The following is a 23669-nucleotide window of genomic DNA, read 5'->3' on the forward strand; positions in this document are numbered from 1 at the left end:
GCCACAGTTCTGGCAAGTGAGAGGAGAGAGGAAGCGGGGAGACAGAAAGGCGTTGCCTTGGTGCAGTCTCTGCCACATCGAGGTTCAGGGGAGCCCCTAGAACTGCAAGGTGCCTACAAGGCTCCGGAGTCGGGGGGAGCAGCCGCCCCAGGCCTGTGGGGACGCCTGGCCTGGCGTCAGCCTCTAGGCTGTCTTCGTTCCTTGGCGTCCCACACGCCAGGAGACCCAGTGGGCAAAAACCAGACCCCAGCATCGACTCTCTCTCTTCCTCCCAGCAGAGGGCAAACAGGCCCAAAGGAAGATGCCAGCATTGGTTTGGTTCATTCAGATGAGGCCCTTTGTCCCTGGTCTGCTGCACCTGCCATCTGTTGATTGTGGCTGTGGCCCCATGAGTCACACTTCAGAGCACTCACAGAATTTGTGGCATAAACGCCCAGATGGAAGCGGTGAAGCTTAGGATAGTTCTGAGAAAATGTCCTCTGGCTTCCCCTCCAGCCCCCCTGCCTCTGCCTTTCTGCCTTTGCCTCCCCGATGTGTCCCTCCACCCACCCCACCCCCTCGCTTTACCCTTTAACTCTCCGCCCGTACGTGACAACGTGGAACGGGTGTGCTCTGCTGTGTTGGTCACCCACGTCCCTGTCCTGTGTGCCCCTGCCGGCCCCACCTGCGCTGCGTTTGTGTAATGTCACCTGTGTGTCATGTGGTTGTCCCCTCAGTGTCTGAAGAGAGTCCCTCTGCCAGTGAGTCTGGAGCCCTCCTGTCCCAAGATCCTTCAGCCAAACCAGTGCTGCTACTGCCCCCCAAAAAACCTGCTGCTTTCTCTGGAGACCATGAGGAGACCCCAGTGAAGCAGCTGTCCCTTCTCAAGCAGCCCCCCGCCCTGCCTCCCAAACCCAGTGCCAGGATTGCCAACCACATAACAGGTGAGTCAAGATGTCTTCTGGAAGCGTCCAGCCCTGCCTTCCCTTCATGGGATGATCTCTCGCGCTCTCTCTCTTCTTATCTGAGGCCCGTTGCGCCTCTTCGGTGAGGTTGCTCTGTGGGGCGTTTGGGTGTTTCCATGTCCACGCGGTCACGACCTGGGTTTGTGTGTTTCCGTCAAGAAGCATTCGACGTACACCCTGCCGGCCGTATGCCAAGAGCCTTCGTCATGTGTACCTGTGAATATGTGCGTTGGTATTTGTGTGACTGATTCACGATTATTTGCCCGTCAAGGTGAATTAGCCTCAATGTCAAAATCTTTGCAAAGACGAAGCGCAGTACCTCGTTCCCTTCATAATGAGTTTGCCAAAGCTTTCGATTTTTTTTGTCTCTAAATTATTGATCTGAAGCCCAGCCTATTTCCTTTATTAAAATTCATGTCTGTGTTGTTTGTTCTGTTAAACAAAAACAAAAACCAAAAAAGGCAATCTACGAAGTATGGTGGGAAGTACTCTTCCAAGAAGAATGCGTTCAGGAATGTTGTCCTAAGATGCTTTTTATATATTCATGTTTAAAGTGTTGGTGAATGTCCCCCCAGTTACTAAATTGGGCATCACAGGATGTGCTAGTGATTGGGCATCTAGTAAGGACTGCATTGCACATGAACGTGAATGGGATACTGCCTTCTGATTTAAAGTTGCGGCTTTTAAATTAAAGAGTAAAGATTTCAGGGGGTTGTTCCTCCAGCCTGGACAGTAATGCCAACCTGATCGGCTGCCTTTTTGCGGTGAGTCTGGTGTTTTTCGAAATAGTTTCTGATTGATCTGTGTACATTTTTGTGAGATGTGATGGGGATGGAGGTAGGGAAGAATAGTCACCTGGTTTACACTAGAAAAGCTGATTGTTTAAGAAAAATCGGTGCCGTTAAGAAAGATCCTGCCGTTGCAGGAATTCTGCAAGAGAGGTATGCCTAGACCCCGTGCTTCCTAACTCCTAGTCCAGGAAATGAAGGCTATTTCTGTGATAGAAAGGTGTCGAGTCCCAATTAAACACAGGGTTGAGTCAGACTACTCTATCAACGTACTAAGTCAGATGTTTGTGGTTTCAAAGAGCAGATTTCCATTTAAAGGAGCCATTCCATTCAACGCCTCAGTAACACCTTAGCCCAGTGTCCCAAAAGGTAAATGCATAGAAACCCACAAAGGAGAAGGTACCCTCATAAGCTTCCCCCCGAGAGAGAACCACTGTCCATTCATCTGTCTGTCTAATAAAAACCAAATGCCTGCTCTACATCATCTTATCATCTTATCATCTCTTATCATCAGCTTTTTACACATGGCATGATCTCTTGTGAACTGGTTGTCCTGTTCGTAAATACTCCACAATATGGTGTCGTTAGCTGCTCGGCGTGCAGTGGCATTTGCTTGTCCGGCCCTCATGGGCTCTCCCATCATCTGTTGTAAAAATCACAGCAGTGAACATCCTCAGCAGCACACATAGCTTTATAAGCATCCGAATTTCTCCTGATTTATTTCTAGAATTAGAATTACTGATTCTAAACCTAGAAGTCAATGGTGTGGCTCTTAAGAGCTAGCAGCTTTTGAACGTTTTGATGCCAAATTTCCCTGAAGATTAAATATGGCAAAATAAACTCCTGCATATATAGTTCCTATTTATTCACCACGCTTCTAGGTGGAACATTGTGCTAGGTATCAAAGCAGATGCAAGTGAATGAAACTTTAGTGGATCTATATGTACACACGTGTATGTGTGTGTATGGACACACACACACACACACACACACACACACAATAGGGTGCTGAAATAACTACTGTCAGGAGTATCCTTTGGAGTTCAATGTGATCTGAGAAAAGGGCATAGAAAGGCTGAAGCTTGAGCTGACCCTTCAAGCATGAAGGGCATTTATAGAGAATGAGGCGAGAACATTCCAGAGAAAAAAGGCCCTGGTCAGAGACCCAGAGATGGCAAGTGCTTTGGGTCTGTGATGAGGTGGCCAAGCTGGGGCAGAGGGTCCTTCTCAGGACGTATTGAGAAAGGGCTCCCTAGGTAAGGTATATGAGCATTTAGATTTTGTTCCCCCTGGCAGTGGAAAGCCTTTGGAGGTTTTTGAGCAGGGGAGAGATGTGACAGTGATTCACCTTTAGAAAGCCTTCCTGGGTCACCGTGTAGAATGAACAGAAGGAGAAAGTTGAAGGCCTAAAAAGGCCAGCCCTGTGCCTCGTTCTCCGCCATCACTAGTTGAATTCGACTGAGTAATTTGAACCAGGGAGACTATGGAAAAAGCTGTTCTTGTTTCTGAAATTGAGCTCACAAGCACTTGGCCGATCACAGCAAGAGGAGAGAGAACAGTAGGTAAGACATTTTAAAAGAAGAATTGACAGCTTCTTAACCAGCAACAGCCTCTAATTTATTTAGTTATCTGATTAATGAAGGCACCCTTCATTCATTCACAGCTTCAGCCATGAGCGGTGAACTTGGGTGGCTTGATATCCACAGGACTTTTGATCTATGAGCCACTGAAGATATCTGAAATTAGCCCAGTCTCTCTGGCTTCCCACATCCCTTCCCAAGGAGAGAGGACTCATCTACTCTCTATAAACCTCCCCTCCGCATAGCTAGGATCAAATGGATAAAAATACTTAAGGGCTAATAATCCTTACCGCGTTGTATCTGGTAGCTTCTTAAATATGAGGCAGACAAGACAGGTGGAGATGCTTGTGGGCTGGAAGCCTGGTGCTGGCCTTTTGGGCTTAAACTCAATCAGACATGCTTAATTTTTGTAAGTGAACAATCAGTCATAATGAATCTGCATCACCATGAGGCAGCTACATTAACCCTGTTCTGTTACTAATTACTCTAGAGACATCTGGGCTATATCAGAAGGAATTAATAAACCAGGAATGATAGAACTCTAAACTGAGACTTAGAAGTGGTAGCATGTTCTTACTGTCTGTTGCTCTGTTGACATTCTTGGAAGGCAACGCAGGACAACTTGAAAGACACCAAGCATGATTAATAGAGAGTGACAGTGGTTAATGGCCCGGTAGGATACTAGAGGAGGAAGCATGACCCTGACCTGGAGCTGCTTCCAAGTATACGATCAGACAAAGACGAGCAGAAACATCTCTCCTTTGTCATTTGCTTGCTTCGACTTCATCTGGAAAACCATTATAAACTTGGAGACTTTCTCATGAGTTTTCTCAGTTCTCCAGCGAGTAGAGAGAGCCTTTTTGCTCTCCCAGACTATCTTCTTTCCATCATCATCTTCTTCCTTATCTTCTCCAACAGCAGCGTGCACAGTGGCTTGTAACACAGGGGCACCAGATTCCTTTCCATTCTGGAAGCACAGTGCGTAGCAGAGCTGGTTGCATGAGGCATGTGATCTGAAATGAGTGAGCCTCAACTGCATCCTTCTTGGAATGATGGCGAGCCCCAGAGGAAAAGGGTTGATTGAGGCAAAAACAAACAACAACAACAACAACAAAACCCACTGCTGTCTCCTATCTTTCTAAGTCTTCATCAGTCATCTCTCTAGCCATCCTGGCTCCAGGAGTCAGATACGAAACACTGCATGAATAATTCATGACTCTGCATAAGTACCTGTGATTAGGTACTCCGTAGGTGCCATTTGTGTGAAGCATAATCAACTAATGTGAGAGCTGGACCTCACAGTCAGGCATTCACACTTGGGTGATAAAAATGGCAGCTGCCATTTTTGGAGAACTTGATGGCATACCATTTAGTGCTGTGGAGTCGATACTGTTATCATTATTCTCTCTTATTCCTGGAGGAGGAAAATGAAATCCGATTAAGTTAAAGGACTCAGTCATGGTTACATAGGTACTAAGGGCCAGAGATGGACTCAACCCACTTTGTTTTACTCTGGGGTTCTTACTTCCAACCACGAGTTTCTACCGCACTAAGCTACCTATTCTTAAAATGCAAAATAAGAGAATCATGAGCTTCCTTTGCACGTTTTTGCCTTGTGTGTTTCCGCCTGTTTAAGAAAATTGGCTTCTTTATTTGCAGAACTCACAGACAAAAATGCATCCAGTCTTTCAAACATAAGTCATACTCTCAAGGCACTGGATTATAAAGAGGAGGACCTGAATGCATGCAGTTGGGTTGGGTTTAGAAGAACGTGCTAGAAGCAGACAGTCCATAAGAATCAAGAACGGTGCAAATGGCACGGGAGCATTTGGCCACAATTGGAGACTGGCAATTTGGCAAAGAAAGGGAAGCATTGCTGATCCTTAAAAAGAAGTCCTTCTGCTAACGTGAACCTGCCCGGGCTTCTTTGCATTGCCTTTAGACCCTGAAATACAAGGAAACTTCTGGTGGTTGATGGCTAGTGTCAACATTCTGAAGGTTTTGCAACTGCAGATGTCCCTGGCAGGTGACCTCCATGCCTTGTGGTATTCCTCAGCTTTATACTCGTCTAATGAGAATCTTCTATCCAGAGCTTGTCACCCCAAAACCAACATTCCTGTCTTAGCCGTCTCTCTAGTTTTGTGGACACTGCCCATGGCGGACTCTTCTGCAATCACGTCCTCATGGTGATTGTGTTGTTCCTCCCTGGCTGTCTCATCCTCTGTCCCCATTTCTCTCCAGCACCCCACCCCACCCTACATCCTACTCTCCAACCCTATAAAATCATATGCTTTTGCCTCTATCCTTGCCTCCCCTCCCTGCCTTCTACTCTGAAGGCACAAGAAGAGTTGTGGATGGACCCCTGTGACCTTGAACCTCATCTCTGCCTTAAATGGAAAACATCAACTGTAACCCAGAAGCCTCAGAAAGAGGTTTAAGGTTCATTCTCTTGATAGCTGATACCGTGAGCCATGGGAAATACACCCAATATACTCTTGGTCTCCCTTTCTTAAAATGTAGAAATTCCTTCCTGGTGCCTGTGAGGACTTCCTATTAGTAAAAACATTTTTTAAAGGGTGCTTTCTGCTCTGACCTCTGTGATCAGCATGAAGATTACAGCGAGACGCTTTTCTTTTTTACGTAGCACCGTTAGGTTAGAGATTTAATTCACTTGGCACTTTTTTTCTTTTTGTAGTGAAAACATAATGTAAAATTTACCTTCTTGGGGCACCCGGGTGGCTCAGTCAGTTAAGCGTCCAACTCTTGATTTCGGCTCAGGTCACGATCTCACGGTTTGTAAGTTCGAGCCCCGCTTTGGGCTCTGTACTGGCAGCTCAGAGCCTGCTTGGGATGTTCTCCCTCTCCCTCTCTCTCTCTCTGTTGCCCCCTCCTCCCCCCACCTTGTGCTCTCTCCCTCTCTCCCAGAGTAAACAAATAAACTTACAAAAAAATGTACCTTCTTAACAGTTTGTAGGTATGCAACTCGGTAATGTTAACTGTATTCACAGTGTTGGGCAGCAGATTTCCCGAACTTCTTCATCTTGTGAAATTCAAACTCTGTACCTGTGAAACAACTCCCCTTTTTCTCTCCTCCCCGCTTAGCCCCTGATGACTGCCATTTTACTTCTTGTTTCTCTGAGTCGGAGCTACCTTCTAAAAGTGGAATCAGACGGTGCTTGTCTTTTTGTTAGAGGCTTATTTCACTTTGCATAATGTCCTCAAGGTGGATCCGTGCTGCAGCACGTGATCAGATGTCCTTCCTTCGTAAGGCTGAATGCCACGTGCGTTTTGAGCGCCCACCATGTGCCTGGTGTTCTTCCAGCCTTAATTTAATTTATGAGCAGTGTTCCCTCATCAGCTGTCGGGGTCGTAGGCAGTTAGAAGCTACAGAAGATGTTTAGTACAAAGACGTGATGGCATGGTTCTGAAGAAATTCAAACAGGAAGAGACCGACGCCTTTGGAAAGACTCAGAAAAAGCAGGATAGCATCATCAGGGAGGGGGTATTTAAAACAGGCCTTAAAGATGTGTACAGTTTTGCCGGGTACGGATAGGAAAGGAGGTCTTGGTAAATGAAGTAACGTACACAGAGGCACCTACGTCTGAGGCATAGTATGTTCGAGAAATAGGACGCCTGGGTGGCTCAGTCAGTTGAGCGTCTGACTCTTGGTTACGGCTCAGGTCACGATCTCCCTGTTCGTGGGATGGCGCCCTGTGTCCAGCTCTGTGCTGACGGTGCAGAGCCCGCTTGGGATTCCCTCTCTCTGCCCCTCCCCTGCTTGTGCTCTCAAAATAAATTAAAAAAAAAAAAAAAAAAAAAAGGCAAATAGCCCAGCGTGGCAAGAGTGCAGGCTTCTTGTAGTGAGGCAAAGATCAGGCCAGAAGTGGGTTGAAGGGAAGCTGTGGAAAGCCTCGAATGCCATGATGAAGGATTTAACTTTGGAGGACAAAGTGGGGCACGTTTTGTGGGCATTTAGCGGCAATTGCTTGATTTCAACCAAACCTGTCTCTTTGATGTTCTCCTGGATTCGATGGACAACAATGCTGCGGGATGGATTGACAATTGGATGCACACATGAAGGCGGGAGATGGCCATTGTCAACCTGAAATTGCGAAAGGCCCCCAGCGGCTGCCCCTGCTGGTTCTTCCTCTTGAACACTGGTTCAGGGTCCAGGGGGCAGTCTGAGAGTGGGGTTGTAGTCGGGCTCGTTCCCCTCCGCGTCCTCGGCTAGCGCCAAGCATCCCCAGGACAGGAGGGCTTGTGAGGGAGAGAGCCGCCTGTAGCTGAGGCCTTGAAGGAGAAGCTGGATGACCATTTGCCCCACAAGTTCATAGCAGGATACTTGTTCTCGGGCTCTGGGTGGTGCCGTAAACCAAATCTGATATTCGTGCTTCGATAGTGCCTGAAGGAACCGTGATACCTACATGGACAAGTGAAAGAACATGACAGCCATCCATCAGTCAAACTTGGGGTCCAGGCCTGGGTGCCATAGAGCACGCTGGGAGTTTCAAGGGAAAATGGGGAGGCCCTGGTAGACCACCGACTGCGGGTGGGTAGACCAGCCACCCCCATCACTCTAAATGCAAGAAATCAGAGTGTGACCCCCCCAAAATGAATCCATATCATGCCTCAGGTAGATGCAGGGCTGGCGAGGAAGTGCAGCCATCCGTAGGTTGCCTTTAAATCCCTAGGGATCTAGCTTGAACGTATTTGTACCTTCTCCGTGAATGTTCTGCCCCTTCCTAGCTCCCTAGGGTCTATGCAGCATTTCATTTTATGCGAGCTCAGTGAACTACTTCGAAACATCATAGATCTTCCCCTTGGTTCCAGGGTTCTCAGATCAGATGAGCATATTTGTGCTTGCTTTCATGACTTTGTGACTTTGAGACTTGGCCAGACCCTCCCAGCTTTTGCCGGGATGGTCACAAATAGCAGTCTTCCCCGGAGGGACTGTCAGACCCATCTCTGGAACCTTCTCATTTCCCTTTGTGCCTGTCTTGCAGAAGGCTTAGGTTCCACAGCTCAGTTACCAGTTGAATGGTGCTCTCCTCCCCCCGGTCTCCCTAGGGGCAACAGGGCCCCCCTGCATTGCTGCAAAAACAAACAGGATAATGTGCTTTTGTACAGATGATTTATAATTTCCCCCAAACCGCTGATCTCGTCACCAGGTGTTGGTTGTCGTGATTATACGGACACCTACAATTCTAACTCCTTAAGAGCAGTTTGCTGGCAATGAATCATGTGTAATTTCACTTTGAAAAAAATTGAATTTAATTTTTTTAATGTTTATTTATCTTTGAGAGAGAGAGAGAGAGAGAGAGAGAGAGAGAGTGAGCGGGAGAGAAGGGGCAGAGAGAGAGAGGGGAGACACAGAATCGGAAGCGGGCTCCAGGCTCCAAGTTGTCGGCGCAGAGCCCAATGCGGGGCTCGAACGCACGAACTACGAGATCATGACCTGAGCTGAAGTCAGACACTTAACTGACTGAGCCGCCCAGGCACCCCTAAAAAAACCTAATTTAATTGCATGCCCTACAAAGGTGGCCAGTGACCCAGCTGTGACCCCCACCCACTGCCCAGCATCCTCATCTCAGTGATGCATGTCCCTCCCTCCTTGTTGTCATCTACCGTCCAGATGGTCTTTGGAAGGGGACAAATTTTAAAACAAAATGCTTTGTTGTAGAAAGCGACTTAGAAACAGAGTCAGGTGCTGGTGATGTGTATGGTATAATGGCCCTCAGTGTTAGGATTCTGGAAGGTCTCAGGACATCTTTGGCACAAACATCAGGTGTTTATGGTCGTGTCTGTGTGCTGGCCGGCTTGGGGGAGAGCAAGCCAGGCTTAGGGCATTTAACACAAGTCACTTCTCTGTTACTTGCTTCCCGTCACACCATCCCTCTTACCACAAGGAGTTGGGAGACACGTTTTGCCTTTCCAGGCATCTGACCAACGGAAAAGGCCTGGCAGCCTAAGAATCCCTAGGATGGTCTGAAGGAATTGATGGAACTCATCTGAGCACCTTTGTCTCAGCGTTGGAGCCAGAGGGAGTCTGATTCTGGGCTCTGTGATTCTGGATTCTCATTTAAATTCTAAGTAGTCTCTCTAGAGGCTCTTTATGTTCTTGGGTGGAGTGTCTGTGTCTATAAAAGGAGATCAAAGACTCTGACTCGCTGAAACCAGGTGGCAAATGACCGAGCAACCGTTACCCCACCTCTGTCCACGCAGACGCTAAGTGCTACTCTCACGGACAAGTGCTCTAACGCGTCCTCGGTTATAAATGGGCTTCTCCAGCAGGTGTTAATAAAAAAGTGAGGAGAGAGGCTCAGGCTGTGTTCCTTTAGCCCAGACTGGTTGTGTTAGACACTCCGGTCCTGTGGCGTAAGAATGGACTGCAGAAGTCACCTGGGGTTTTCATTTCCTTGTCTGAAGTCGTAAGCCAGAGCGGTGTCGGGTTTGGAAATAGAGCCTTCTTGGGTTTTATGGCTCCGTGACACCCACAGTTGGAGTTTATTTTCCTTGCTCTCTGGAACTGGTTGATTCTGCTTTTTGCACTCCATCAGCATAGACAGGTTTATGAATATACTGCATCTCCATCGGTCGGGCTGCAGAGGACTCATCCATTTTGAAGGCAGCAAGCAGAGAGCTCCGTGCGTGCCCCAGCAGGACCAGCCACAATCATCATTATAAATGCAGGAGCTAGAGTGGGTCCTCTGGCAACCCATAAACACCATGCCTCCCATGGATGCAAAGTATTTTACTCAGTGAGGTGCTATCGAGGTAAAGGAGACCTTCTTGATCCCTGGATTTTTAGAGGTAAAGAGTCTGAATTCCACCCCCACCCCCATGCACACACATAAGGATTTGCTATCCTTCCCAGCTGCTGAACCACAGAGAGTCTGGATTCTGTCATTCCAGGTTCTGGGTTCTTTCCTGCCAGCCCTCAATACCGATGCAGGGCAGCGCGTCTTAGGACAGCACCCTGAACCCCGATGGCTGTGCCTTTTTTTTCTTCCCGCACCGCTTTGCCGCAAGCCCGGAAGGTTGCCGGGACGGTCCTTCCACAGCTCTCGTTCCCGTTATTTGGTTCACTTGCAGCTGGATTTTCACCTACTGACTTAGAACCACCACACGTCAAGCCACCACACTCCCCGTTGCTGTCTTGACTTCTCGCTTCCCACGCCAGTCGGGCAGCATCAGGCCGAGGGGGAGTCTCTCCCAGGGCTCAGCAAGTGCCCTGCAAGCAACGGGACAGAGGTATACGGCGGTCCGCAGATCAGAGTGTGTCCGCCTCGTCCGACCCTCGCGGCAACCTGTGGGGAGGGGCAGAGAATGTATTACTTTTTCAGAACCAACGAAGCCTGTATTTGGTGAACTCCTTTTACAGATCAAGGACTCAGCTGCACAGATTTACACTCAGGCCCTCCGCTCACTCTTCAGGGACTTTGTAAAGTTATAGAAAGCTATTTTTAAAAGTTGTAAAAAATTATAAAAAGGTGCCCTTTGGAAGAATGAATTCACAGAAGGCGGCCCCTTCCTCTGGGGGTGACTGCCCTTCCCAGGACAGGCCTCAGGCTGGGTTTCAGCCCGCTGGTCCCCGTGAAGAAGCTGGGTAGACATTAAGGCGGGTTATGCTCCCTTTGTATAGATGAGCAAACTGAGGCTCAGGAAGGCTAACGTCTCAGGCAAAGTGACGGAGCTCCTTGGTCTTGGACCTGGGATTAAACCTCAGCTCTGCTGAGACCTGGGTGATTTCGCAGGCCTGCAAGAGAAGCCTCCCACCGCCCCTGCTCAGCGCTCCGAGAGCAGGTGCAGGAGCAAAATCGCCCCCAGGGGGCCCTGCGCGGGTCCCATTTTGCACGAGGGAGCAGCCTCTTCGCAAAACGGTGGCTCTTAGAAGATAGCCTATCGGAGTTGTCGGGTGCAGAGTCCCCCGGGGACTTTGTCAAGACGCAGATTCTATTCAGAAGGCCTGGGCTGAGCCCAAGAGTCACTCGTTCCCAAGAGTCACTGCCTCTGCTGGTCCACGGACCACCCCCCTTTGATTAGCAGAGCCTTCGCTTCGCATAGGAGACCCTGGTCATTAAGTTCTACCTTTTCCCGCTGCTCTGAAGACGTGACGAGAAGGAAAACCAACAGATGTTTGTGGAGCACCTGCTATGCCCTGGGCCCAGTTCCTGTCCCTGGCCAGGTGAGGAAACAGCCGCACCGAGCAGGATACAAGCAACGCGTCACTTGTCATATCTCCTGCAAGTAAAAATCGGCAACAAGTCAAGAAAAATGAAGTGGACAGAACTGACTCTGTAGGAGAGGCCGTGGCAAAGGGAAATACAGGACCCATGACACCTAGTGATGGCACCGTAACCAACCTTGCGGGGAATAGATGAGCCCCTGAGGAAGCAGTTCTATAATGAAGACAATGATAGCGACCAGATTCATAGCTACTATTTATTACCCGAGTACCAGGCACCGTGCTGCCCCGGGTACATACTGATATTATGTAATTGGCTCAAGAAGCCTACGACCTACTAATTCCTCCCCATTTCACAGATTGGAAAACTGAAACAGAGCTGGATGAGTGTTTGATTTTACAGTTTATCTTCTGTGTTTAGCATGACGGATGCTGGAAGTGATTGAATGCCTCTGGGGGCTCTTTCTCAGGGTGGTCTCGACCGAGGTCACCGTGATCCGGGAGCTTCTCTGCAAAGCAGACTCCTGGACCCCACTGTAAACGTGCTGAATCTGAATCTGCAAGGAGGGCCCAGGAACCTGCCTCTCCCACACCTGCCTAGTGAAGTGGGTGACATCACTGCCTTGAGAAATTGGCCTCTTGGAAAGAAACCGTGAAGTCATGCAGGGCGTCCCCAATCCATTCATCTCCGTCTGTCATCCTTGTCACAAAAATGCCAGTGGCTCATTAAACAGAAATGAGTACTGGGTATACGGCTCTTCATTTGTTTAACAACTGCACACAGAAGCACACAGAGGGCGTTTCAAAATCAGCAAGAAGGCAAGAGGGATCTCACGCACTGAATCAACTCGGTAGGAAAAGCGAGACATCTGATTAAGTATTTATTGCTTGAGACAAAATTTTGAAGACAGGCTCTTTAGGCAAACTTGTCTGAAATGTCCTTAAAGCATTCTAAAGCAAATAAAAGAGAAAAATTCACCCAGAAGGATATAGGAAATCTTTTCATCCCCGAGATGCTCAATGATAAGTGATTTTTATAAAGAGACAATTAAATTGGGAGTGCCATCAGACAAATCCGTTTAAAGACAAGTCCCTTCATTGCAGATGTTAGATGTAGGCACAGCTACTGGTGAGGTGAGTGGATCTCCGATAGTTTAGCTTTCAGTACTTTGGTCTCCTGCAGATTGGTCTTTTACTCTTTGTAGGTTGGGGGCATAGAAATAGAACCTGGAGACCATGCCGCGGACCGGCCCAGGGGCCGGATGGAACCGATGCATCGTATTCCTGCCTCGGGCAGCACTGTGCTTCAGGCAGTTTGGCACCCTCAAATCAGTGGTTCTCCCCGATTCTTTCCTCTCACTCCCTGACTGGGGAGCACCTGGGAAGCAGCTAAACTCCAAACCCCTGGCTCAGAGATTCTTTTTTTTTTTTTTTTAATGTTTATTTATTTTTGAGACAGAGAAAGAGCATGAACAGGGGAGGGGCAGAGAGAGAGAGGGAGACACAGAATCGGAAGCAGGCTCCAGGCTCCGAGCCATCAGCCCAGAGCCCGACGCGGGGCTCGAACTCACGGACTGCGAGATCGTGACCTGAGCTGAAGTCGGACGCTTCACCGACTGAGCCACCCAGGCGCCCCCAGAGATTCTTATTCAGCAGGTCAGAGGTGAAGCCTGGGGACCGCTTCAGTGCTGGGACCGCTGCAGGTGGTCCAAGAACTCTGCTTAGGAATGAGCGCCCTTTTGTGTTTCGTTTTCAGAGAACAGGGCAGGAGTAAGAAGTTGAGGGGTTTTCAAACATGGCTTGTAAAAAGTACGCAGCGGGGTGCCCCGCACCCCGATAGAATCCCTGAGAAGGGCAGGCGGGTCGGCATCGGTATGAGGGTGACGCGCCCCTGGGGTTGAGGACCATGAGGCTGCAGGAGCCTGGGCTTCCCCACACTCTGCTCTGGGCATCCCGTGGGGACAGCAGTAGCACATGTGGGAAGAGCCATCCAAATGCAGCTGGCCTTGACCAGTACACAATCGGGCGGAATTAAATGGGGGTGCTGGCCATCAGGGCCGCGGGAGTTCGGGGCAGGAGAGGCCGCAACGGGGGACGTTGGGTCTTCAGTTGTGCTTTGAAGGGTGAATGCAATTTTGATCATCCCGCAGGAGCTGGGAGGCTGTTTTCGGGGGGCAGGTGTGACAAAAGCCCTGATTGAGGATGAGCATGGTTCCTGAGAAGCTCAGTGTGGAAACTTGGCCTGGCCAGGGAGCTGTAGGGCAGGAGGCACCGGCTGGGCTGGGCTGGGCGGGGCTGGATGACCCGTAGCACTGACTGGGGCAGGGAGTCCTCATGGGACCTCCGGCATGACACGTGCTGTAGGGAGATGCCCCTATGGGGTGCAGGTGGGTTAGGAGGGTGGACCCTGCTATCCACCCAGTAAGAGGAGTTGAGGCCCCAGACTGGTGCAGTGGTCAAGGGGACGGAGAACACAGAAGTTTGCAGGGGACAGAAAGATAAAGTCATAGACACTCAGAATGGCTCCAGATCTGTTATGAGCAATGACGTGGTATTAAGATGTCATAAAGATAGAAAAACGGGCACTGAAACTTACTGAAGATCCAGGCTGCCTAGGCCCTCCTCACTTGTCTGCCATGTTGGAGAAAGATGGGTATGGCAGAGCGAATTCACTGAAAGCTGATAATTCCAGCTGATTTTACCCTTTTTCCCAATCTCCTCTCTTTATACCAGGTCTACCGAGCTAAAAATTACCTTAAATAATTCATTTTCATTTCCCACACCTATTTAATTGATGACCATGTAGACTAAAACAACCGGAAAGGAGATGCAGGAAAAGAGAAGGGGTCCCCTGGGACCCCAGCATCTCCTTTCTTGAGCAAGGAAAGTAACCATGTTCGCTAGTTCGGTCATTACTTCCTTACCCATTCTGATAGAAGTCCTGGTGTTCCCTTGGCCATTTTCCTAGTGAAGAAACCAAGGAAGCTTTGCTGGAGTCGTGGTGACGGGAAGTCGTGTGGTAGAGTGTGTGGGGGACATTATAGGTTACAGAGATGGGTAGAACTCAAGGTAATCACTGTTCCTTCCCAGGTAGACCATTCCATGCTGCCTTCCTGGCTCTGCTTCCTCCTGCCCCAGCGAGTAAGCACCTAGCTACTGCCTTAGATCTGCAAAGGAAGGAAGGACAGGCTAAGAGTTCTTGGGCAGAAACCCTTAACACTTCCGTACACGTTGCATTTGCTAGGTTTGTGTGAAGGCTTCCAAGAGTCAAGGGAGTGGGCCCTTCGGTAGCAGGAACTGGACAGAGGGGGGTGAGTTTCTACATCTCAGCCACTTTGCGGTGAGCACCATTGGTCATGCTCCTAAACGTGGTTACCTTGTGTCCTGTGCTTGGGGGCTGGTGACAAACAGGGTGAGCCTTTGTGGAGGAGCATGAGGGAACCCCTTGGTCATGATTGACTGCCATTTTGGCATTGGGGAGCAATCTTTTCTGAGGCCTCCTGGAATTTCTAGGTTTCCTCGTATCTCAGCTCTAGGATCCACGGTTTCGCGTCCATACACCCACAGCTGCGTGATCCTGAAATTTTTATCCACCTTACGCTCCCATTTTTCCCATCCCGAGAGTATCTATTTCTGGGGAAGGTGAGAACTCATCCCACAGCAGAGCCTCGTAGCATTCAGCCCGTTCTAGAAACATGTTGTGAGCCTCTCGCTCTGTGAGCTGGGCACCGTGCAAGATGCTAAGCATAGAATGACAAGTTATCCGAGGTCCTTGTTCTCCAGGAGAGGAGACAGCTATGTAAGCAGGAAGTGCTGTTGGGTATCTTCAGACTCCGGTGCCGTCGTCTGTAAAAGTGAGATGCTGTGTGTCTATGCCAGAGGCTCCTTGTGAGGACTGAAATGAAAAGCACTTAGAACAGTATCTGGCACATGGTAAGCATGGGGTAAGGGGCGGCTAGAGTTATTTCTGTCATCATGATGCCACTGTTGCCATTAGCACTGACCTACCTCGTGCCCCAGGTAGGTCTGCCGGGTGCAGAATGGAAGGAGGGAGGTAAGGACCCAGGAAGGTTCTTCAGGGCAGGTCATTTTTGAGCTGGATCTTGAAGGGAGAGGAGGAATTGACCAAGAAGACAAAACAGAGAGGAATGTTCCAAACTGAGAGAAAGTGGAGAAGGCCCAGGGGTGTGCAGACATCAGCTAGTTTGGGGAACGCAGTGGTTCTGGAGGGAAGGGGAGGCCTCGCATGCACACCTTGGGTTTCTCTGTGACATAGGAGTAGCATCGTGCTGAGCGACCGGAGCCTTGAGGAGACCAGGGAAGATCGTGACCAGCCCCCTGTGGAGGATGTGAGGGACAAAGGCCACCCTGTGGGATTTAGGGGAGGGTGGACACTGAGTTTGGGGGCCAGCAAATAGGTAAAATCCACAGGAGAGAAACAGTAGGAGATTCTGATCTACAGTCTTTCGGATATGGTAGGAAAAGTGGTTTTTTTTTTTTAATGTTTATTTATTTTTGAGAGAGACAGAGCGTGAGCAGGGGAGGGGCAGAGAGAAAGGGAGACACAGAATCTGAAACAGGCTCCAGGCTCCGAGCTGTCAGCACAGAGCCCGACGCGGGGCTCAAACTCACAAACTGTGAGATCATGCCCCGAACTGAAGTCGGACGCTTAACCAACTGAGCCCCCCGGGCGCCCCGGAGAGGCTGTGTTTAACAGGAGAACCAGAGCATGCTTCAGGAGGGAAAGTGTGAGCATAGAGAGATGACTTAAACATCTAAACACAGACCATGGGAGCCATGGATGATGTGCCAGGAAGGTGGGCTCTATTTCTATCTCTGGGGTTTAAACAAAGGAGTGACATCAGGTTGGTGCCCTCAGGATGTGACTTTGGCAGAACTGTGGGGGTTAAACTATAGAAGGCCACACGGGAAGCAGACAGATACTTGGAGAAAACTCTAAGTCCCCAGAACCCTGCAGTGCCCCCGATGTGGATTCCAGCTGTCAAGTTCAGAGAGCTCTGTCTGCATCACACACATGCCGTACGGCCTTCCCCCTCCCCACCATCTTGCTCTTATTGGCTAGGCTTCTCCCAGGCCCACCCACAGCCCACAAGACCCAACCATGCCCCCCACCGGTGCTAGATCATGTCCCGGAATTTGCAAGGCCATCCCAAAGATGCCCCAAGGGCTGGTCTGTCCCGAAGCTCCCCTAAGTTTAGAGCATCTCTGGGAAGCTTCAGAGACATTGTCGTGGAACCAAGGGGTGTTGGGTGTGTGCACCTGCCACCGGGGCCCAGGAATGGGTAGTGGAGCCTCCGTACAGTTTGAACAGCCCAACTGTGGATGCCACATGAGTGGGCCAGCGAGCCCAGCCACCATGCTCAGACTTCATGGAGGTCAAGTGTGGAGGTGAAGAGATGAGCTAAATAGCCCACAGACCATGGAAGCCTTGCCTCCCCGTGGGGGCACCTGAGCCCTATGACCACGAATCCTCCTAAAGCATCATCCCCAGGTTCCAGATGAGGGAATTAAGGCTAGCAGTACTGATGCCGCTTGTGGAGGGACATGCCATTAGTGGACTTGAACCTAGGGCTGGCTTCTAGTCCCATGCCTGTTAGAAAGTGAATTTGCAACTACGTGGATGGAACTAGAGGATATTATGCTAAGCAAGATTGGTCAGAGAAAGACAAATACCCTATGACTTCACTCATAGGAGGACTTGAAGAGACAAAACAGATGAACATAAGGGAAGGGAAGCAAAACTAATATCAAAACAGGGAGGGGGACAAAACACAGGAGACCCTTAAACACAGAGAACAAACAGAGGGTTGCGGGAGGGGTGGTGGAAGGGGGGATGGGCTAAATGGGCAAGGGGCACTAAGGAATCTACTCCTGAAATCATTGCTTCACTCTATGCTAATCAACTTGGATGTGAGGTGTAAATTGAAGAAGAGGAAGAAGAAGAATTAAAAAGAAAATGCCTGCTGAAAAGGATTATGTTCACATGACAGTGGTAAAATTGTAGACACCATGCCATTTCCTAGAGCAGGTCTGGTTAAAGTTCCAGGGGTTTCTGTGATCACATAGAGCGCATTCACTTCCCCTTCCTGCTGCTGGTGAGCCTAATACTTAGCCTGATGGCCGTGAGACCCACATGGCTAATCCCTGGGTCCCTGAGCTCCCTCAAGGTGGGAAACCAGAGCGGGTGGGTGCTGGGTGGGCGTCACCAACCCTGCTGGTGTCTTCAGTGGGGGCCCGTGTCCGTGCCCACAGTCCCAAGGTGGGTACGAGTGGTGTTCTAGGTCTCTTCCGCCCTCCCCCCCCCCCCCACAGAACTCACGTGTGCCTCTCGCCCTCCTTGTGCTGCAGATCCTGGCGCCCCTGTGAAATTGCCTTGTCTGCCAGTGAAACTGTCCCCTCCGCTACCTCCAAAGAAAGTCATGATCTGTATGCCTGTAGGGGGGCCAGACCTCTCCCTGGCGTCCTACGCGGCCCAGAAGAGCGGCCAGCAGAGCGGGGCCCAGCACCACCACACGGTCCTGCCGTCCCAGATCCAGCACCAGCTACAGTACGGCAGCCTCGGGCCGCACCTGCCCTCCACCACCGGCTCCCTCCCCATGCACCCCTCCGGCTGCAGGATGATAGAGGAGCTGAACAAAACGCTGGCCATGACCATGCAGAGGCTGGAAAGGTAACTGGCGGGGGGGGGGGGGGGGGGGGGGCGGGAGGGAGGGCAGGAGGGGGGTGGGCTCGGCCGGGTAAGGTGGTTGGGGATCGGACCATGACTGAGGAATATCAAGACCAGGGTAAGGGCTCATTCTCACTTGGGGTGGGGGGCGGGGGGCGGGGGGGAGTTTGAAAGTAAAACCAGACCGAAAACCGAATGTCAAGGGAAGTATGGGAGAAAAAAAAAATGTCGCCGGTCACATTTATCGGAAAGGAGAAGTGGGACATCTGGATGGCTCAGTCAGTTGAGCATCTGACTCTTGATTTCGGCTCGGGTCATGATCCCAGGGTTGTGAGATCAAGCCCCACGTTGGACTCTGTGCTGACAGTGTGGAACCTGCTTGGGATTTTCCCTCTCCCTCCCCCTCCCCCCTTCTGCCCCTCTCCCTGCTCTCTCTGAAAAAAAAAGAAAAAGTAACAGATGTATCCACATATGTACTGTATAAATAGCATATGTGTAAATATATAAATACATAGATATGTAATACATATTAAACATTTATATTTGTAATAAATTATATATTATATATTATATAAAATATATATTTAAGTTTTAAATATAAATATATTGATATATGTATTTATATGTGAGTATATGTAAGTACATAAATATATATAAAGAGTAACATATATGTGTTTTATATATAACACATATGCTTCTATAACTCTTAACATTCTTGAAAACATATACATACAGTTGTTAATAGTGGAGGGCACCTGGGTGGCTCAGTCGGTTAAGCGTCCGACTTCTGCTCAGGTCATGATCTCAAGGTTCCTGAGTTCAAGCATCACGTGAGGCTCTGTGCTGACAGCTTAGAGCCTGGAGCCTGTTTCGGATTCTGTGCCTCCCTCTCTGTCTCTGCCCCTCCCCCACTCGTGCTCGCTCGTGCGCGCTCTCTCTCTCTCTCTCTCTCTGTCTCTCAAAAATAAATAAACATTAGGGGTGCCTGGGTGGCTCAGTCGGTTGGGCGTCCGACTTCAGCTCGGGTCACGATCTCACATTCCGTGAGTTCGAGCCCCGCGTCGGGCTCTGGGCTGATGGCTCAGAGCCTGGAGCCTGCTTCCGGTTCTGTGTCTCCCTCTGTCTCTGCCCCTCCCCCGTTCATGCTCTGTCTCTTTCTGTCTCAAAAATAAATAAACGTTAAAAAAAATTTTTAAATAAATAAACAAACATTAAAGAAATTAAAAAAAAATAGTGGCTATCCCTCAGATGGGGAGAAGGAGAGAAATTCTTTTATTTTTCTATTTCATATATTTCTGTACTGCTAATTTTCTATTTTGTGTATATTATTTTTATGATGGAGAAAGATGATTTGAATATAAAATAAGAAAGGATGGGAGCCGGCAGGACAGCAGTGGAGAAGTAGGGGGCGAGGAGAGGTAGAAAGGCACGCCCTTGTTTTTGCTGATGACGGAAGTGGGGTGCTGTAGTCTGATTACTGAGCCATTAATGTTTAGCCACACCTGATGCAGCCCCCTCCTTCTCCAGAATCCTCCTCTAGTTACCTTGCTGGGAGATCTGTGAAGAGAATCTGAAGGACTCGTTCTGAATTTGTGTGTGTGTGTGTGTGTGTGTGTGTGTGTGTGTGTGTGTGTGAGAGAGAGAGAGAGAGAGAGAGTGTGTGTGTGTGTCTGTGTGTGTGTTCAAATACCACCCCACTTCTGCCAGATTTCCCAGTGTGATTCCAAGGCATGTTGCTTGACCTAATTCCCTAGCATCACAGGAAGAAAGTGTTGCACTCCACCGTGCAGAAGGTGTCTGAGTTCAGGACCGTCTGTATCTGTCCCAGAGTACTGACAGCTGTTAGCTGGGTCCTACAGATGGGAGAATTGTAGTCTGGAGGGCCTGCTGGTCACCAGAGGGCCAGAGGCAATGAACCTGGTCAGGAGCTTTCTGATCTAGTGTCCAGACTCTCAGCCATGTATTCTGGGTTTGGGTTCTAATCGATTCCAGAGGAAGTAGTCGTTGCTAGGAATTCTGACTTGGTGGTATATTAATATCCACCCTCACTGAAAAAAGATTGCTTTGGCCCCTTACCATCCTTTCCAACTACTGTTATTGTTAATAAGGAAGGGAGTCATTTCAAATTTGGATGACACTTTTTAGTCTTCGATGGACTATTACCATCTTAATCCTCACATCAGCTAGGGAGGCTGGGTTAGTAGAGAAACTAAGGCAGGCTAAGTGAGCTCCCCATTGCCAGCTTCTCAGAAGAGTGGTCCACAGATTGCTTGTTGGCCATCTGCAACCCTATAGGTACAGAAACTGAGAGCAAGCTTTTAGACACTTTCCTAGTGACTGGACAATGATTTCATGTCTGTTGAATATGATAATAGAAAAGGGTTTCATTTTTTATGTATTTTCTTTTATGTTTTACAAAAGCATCAGTTTGTGATAGATTGAAAATATATATATTCCAACCAACCAGCCAACAGAACTGGTCCTTCCTCACAGATGTGTTGAAAAGCACCATCCCAGGTAGTAAATCGAGGGGACACATCCCCCAGCCTGGGTCTTCCGAATGCAAATCCAGAACTCTTTCCGCAACAGGACAACTGTTGTCCTGGAGACAGCTAATACTCAACATAATTCCCGATCCCCACGCCGACTATATATCGAGTAAGTCTTCGTATCTCGTAGGAACTTGAATCAATTGAAAGAGATTCTCGCAGGAACTCAGGACAGCATGTTAGTTGCTAAATACGTCTCTACTCAAAGGATGCCACTTTAAGAGTTTCCATGGAAAGTACTAACCAAGTGACACGCTGTTCTTCAGTCATTTCTGCGCGTGTTTGCAGAACATTTCAGTTGAGTGTAGACCAATGGATAGGTCTTTTGGACCCAAACCAGGTCAGGTTCTTTACTGAAATGGATCAAAGAAAACAGATTTGTTCTGTTCCATAATATCACAATATAATATGGACACAGGGGATAGGAAAGGGAACGGCACGACCAAGGCAGCCCCCTGTGCTCCGTGCTACCCTCAGACTCTTACCACTTCCTGTCTCACTCCCTTCCTGTCTTCGGTCAAGACACAGGGTTGTTCTGATAGACCAGCCAGGACATAAGGAATTCACGTATATATCACTCTAACAAGATCACCCTCCAGAGAAAGAGAAGCCTACCACCGAAAGAAATAAAGATGGAGAGATTTGGAGGCACCTGGGTGGCTCGGTTGGTTGAGCATCCGACTCTTGATTTTGCTCAGGTCATGATCTCACGGTTCATGGGTTTGAGCCCCTCAGTGGGCTCTGTGCTGATCAGTGCGGAGCCTGCTTGGGATTCTCTTTCTCTCCCTCTCTCTCTGTTCCTCCCCAACTTGGGCTCTCTGTCTCTCAAAATAAATAAATAAATGTAATAAATTTTTTTTTAAAGATGGAGGGATTTTTCTGAGCGTCCAGGAGTCCTGGAAGGATCTGAAGCATTGAAGTCACAGGCCACCTTTTAGTTTAGTGCGGGATCCGCCACTCTCTCTGGTGATGTTGCCCTTCTTTTTTACTGCCTAAAACTTCTCCCCGTTGCCTGTCAACATGATTTCATTCTTATTCTGACCAAATTTAACACAGAAAGGAAGAGTTATTTCGCCCTTCTCCTGCCAATTTCCAGTGATCCCAAAAAACACTGAAAGAAGGAAGAGACATTACTGAGCACTTATGCAAAGTGCGTGCCACCTGCGAAGACCCCGGGGTCTCATGGGATGTCACGTGTAGGGCATTGGTGCAGACCTGTGGCCTGATCCTGACGGAACACTATAAGTAATGCGAAAATCGAATGAAGAATTAAGCAGCATTCGTGCCAGACTTTGGGCCATAAATCTGAATACATTGTCATGTTATCATTGAAAAGGACCATAAAAAGCATCCAGGCAGCCAGCCCACTGGCTACTGCAATGTTCCTGACCACCAGTCCTCTACTCCCCGTGAGAACAGGAACCTCCCTGGGTCCCAAGATAGCCCACCCCGTTGTCAAGAAGGTACGATTATTACAAAGTTATTTCTTACATTAGGTCAAAAGCTTTACTTCTCATAACTTATACCCCCTCAGTTTTCTTTCCCTGCCTGTGAAAAGCTTCCCAAGCTTTGGAGGTAGCTACCACTGACTTTATTAAGGGCTTCTCTCCTCCGCACGAATAATCCCTAACTCATTATAATAATCATTTATTGAGATGGCTTCTAGACCCTTTATCTTGTTGTTCGTGATCTCCCAAGAATACTCTCAATCCGTTCCAAATCTGTTCTTACTCGTTACTCTAACCTGAACTTGCTCAATGACACAAAAATGTGACACGGGGTTGGTCGCTCACAGCATTGGCTCACCCGTTCTGGGGGGAGGGGTACAGGAGGAGGGAAGGAACTAGAGACTAAGTTGAAGCAAACTTGAAGAGGGCCGTGTTTATCCGAGGTCATGGGGCTGCCCTCGCCTGCGTGGCCAAGCTGGAGGCCGCCCCCGTGTCACGGTAGGCGTCTAGGATCCAAAATCGTAAACTGCTGGGATTTCAGCCTGACGCCTTTTCTTTTTGCCTTTGATTCCTCATCTGTAAAACAGGGAAAATAACACCACCAGCAACCTCGTTAGGGTTGTTTATGAAGAACGAGGGACTCAGTCCATCCAATCAGTTGTCTTGCTACATGGCACGCCCTGAAAGTGTCCAAGAGGCAGTAGTGAATGTTACACCAGATTCCATGGAAAGTCACCCTTCAGTGGCCCCTAAAAGGCACATTGCAAATCGGTTTGATCCAGTCTTGTTGGAGATTTTGTTTTTGTCGGTTTCCTGAAATCACATGGTCTTCGTTTCCTTTCCTGATGATTCGTATCTTTTTTGAAAGTGATGTTTTATCATTCCAGGTATCATGTGGTTTTTAATACCTACAGTACGCTCTGTGATCTAGTTGACATAAATCCTGGAATTCAGACCTAAAATCGTAATCAGCCACTAATTTTCTCATCTTAATTCAGTTCATCGGTTCCTTGTCCTTTGGCTTCCCTATTAGTAAAATGACGATGGGAGGGGCGCCTGGGTGGCTTAGTTGGTTAGGTGGCCAACTCTTGATTTCAGCTCAGGTCATGATGTCACAGTTCGTGAGTTCGAGTCCCACATCAGGCTCCACACTGATGGTGCAGAGCCTGCTTAGGATTCTCTGTCTGTCTCTCTCTCTCTCTCTCCCTCCCTCCATCCCTCCCTCTCTTCTACCCTTCCCACGCAGTCTCTCTCTCAAAATAAGTAAACTTAAAAAAAATTTTTTTAATGTTTATTTTTGAGAGAGAGGGACACAGAGCACAAGCAGGGGAGGGGCAGAGACAGAGGGAGACACAGAATCCGAAGCAGGCTCCAGGCTCTGAGCTGTCAGCATAGAGCCTGATGTGGGCTCAAACCCACGAACCGAGAGATCATGACTTGAGCTGAAGTCAGACGCTTAACCGACTGAGCCACCCGGGCGCCCCTTA

At 48.9% G+C, this 23669-nt stretch overlaps 1 protein-coding gene across 10 annotated transcripts in view; it reads left to right on the forward strand.

Annotated features, from left to right (window-relative positions):
- The window catches only part of PHACTR1 (phosphatase and actin regulator 1), a 560468-nt gene that overhangs the window by 469579 nt on the left and 67220 nt on the right, over positions 1-23669 (forward strand). For 7 of the 10 annotated variants that reach the window (XR_008298732.1, XM_027040300.2, XM_027040301.2 and 4 more), the window contains 2 exons: positions 717-923; positions 17867-18188. Coding sequence is in view for 9 of the 10 variants with exons in the window: in XM_027040300.2 (XP_026896101.1) it covers positions 717-923; positions 17867-18188 (529 nt within the window). In the remaining variant the exon portion in view is untranslated. The remainder of the gene's footprint in view (positions 1-716; positions 924-17866; positions 18189-23669) is intronic. The other 3 variants (XM_027040305.2, XM_027040309.2, XM_053223168.1) reach the window with 3 other exon arrangements.

Source organism: Acinonyx jubatus, chromosome B2 (genome assembly GCF_027475565.1).
Source record: "Acinonyx jubatus isolate Ajub_Pintada_27869175 chromosome B2, VMU_Ajub_asm_v1.0, whole genome shotgun sequence".
NCBI classification, from domain to species: domain Eukaryota; kingdom Metazoa; phylum Chordata; class Mammalia; order Carnivora; family Felidae; genus Acinonyx; species Acinonyx jubatus.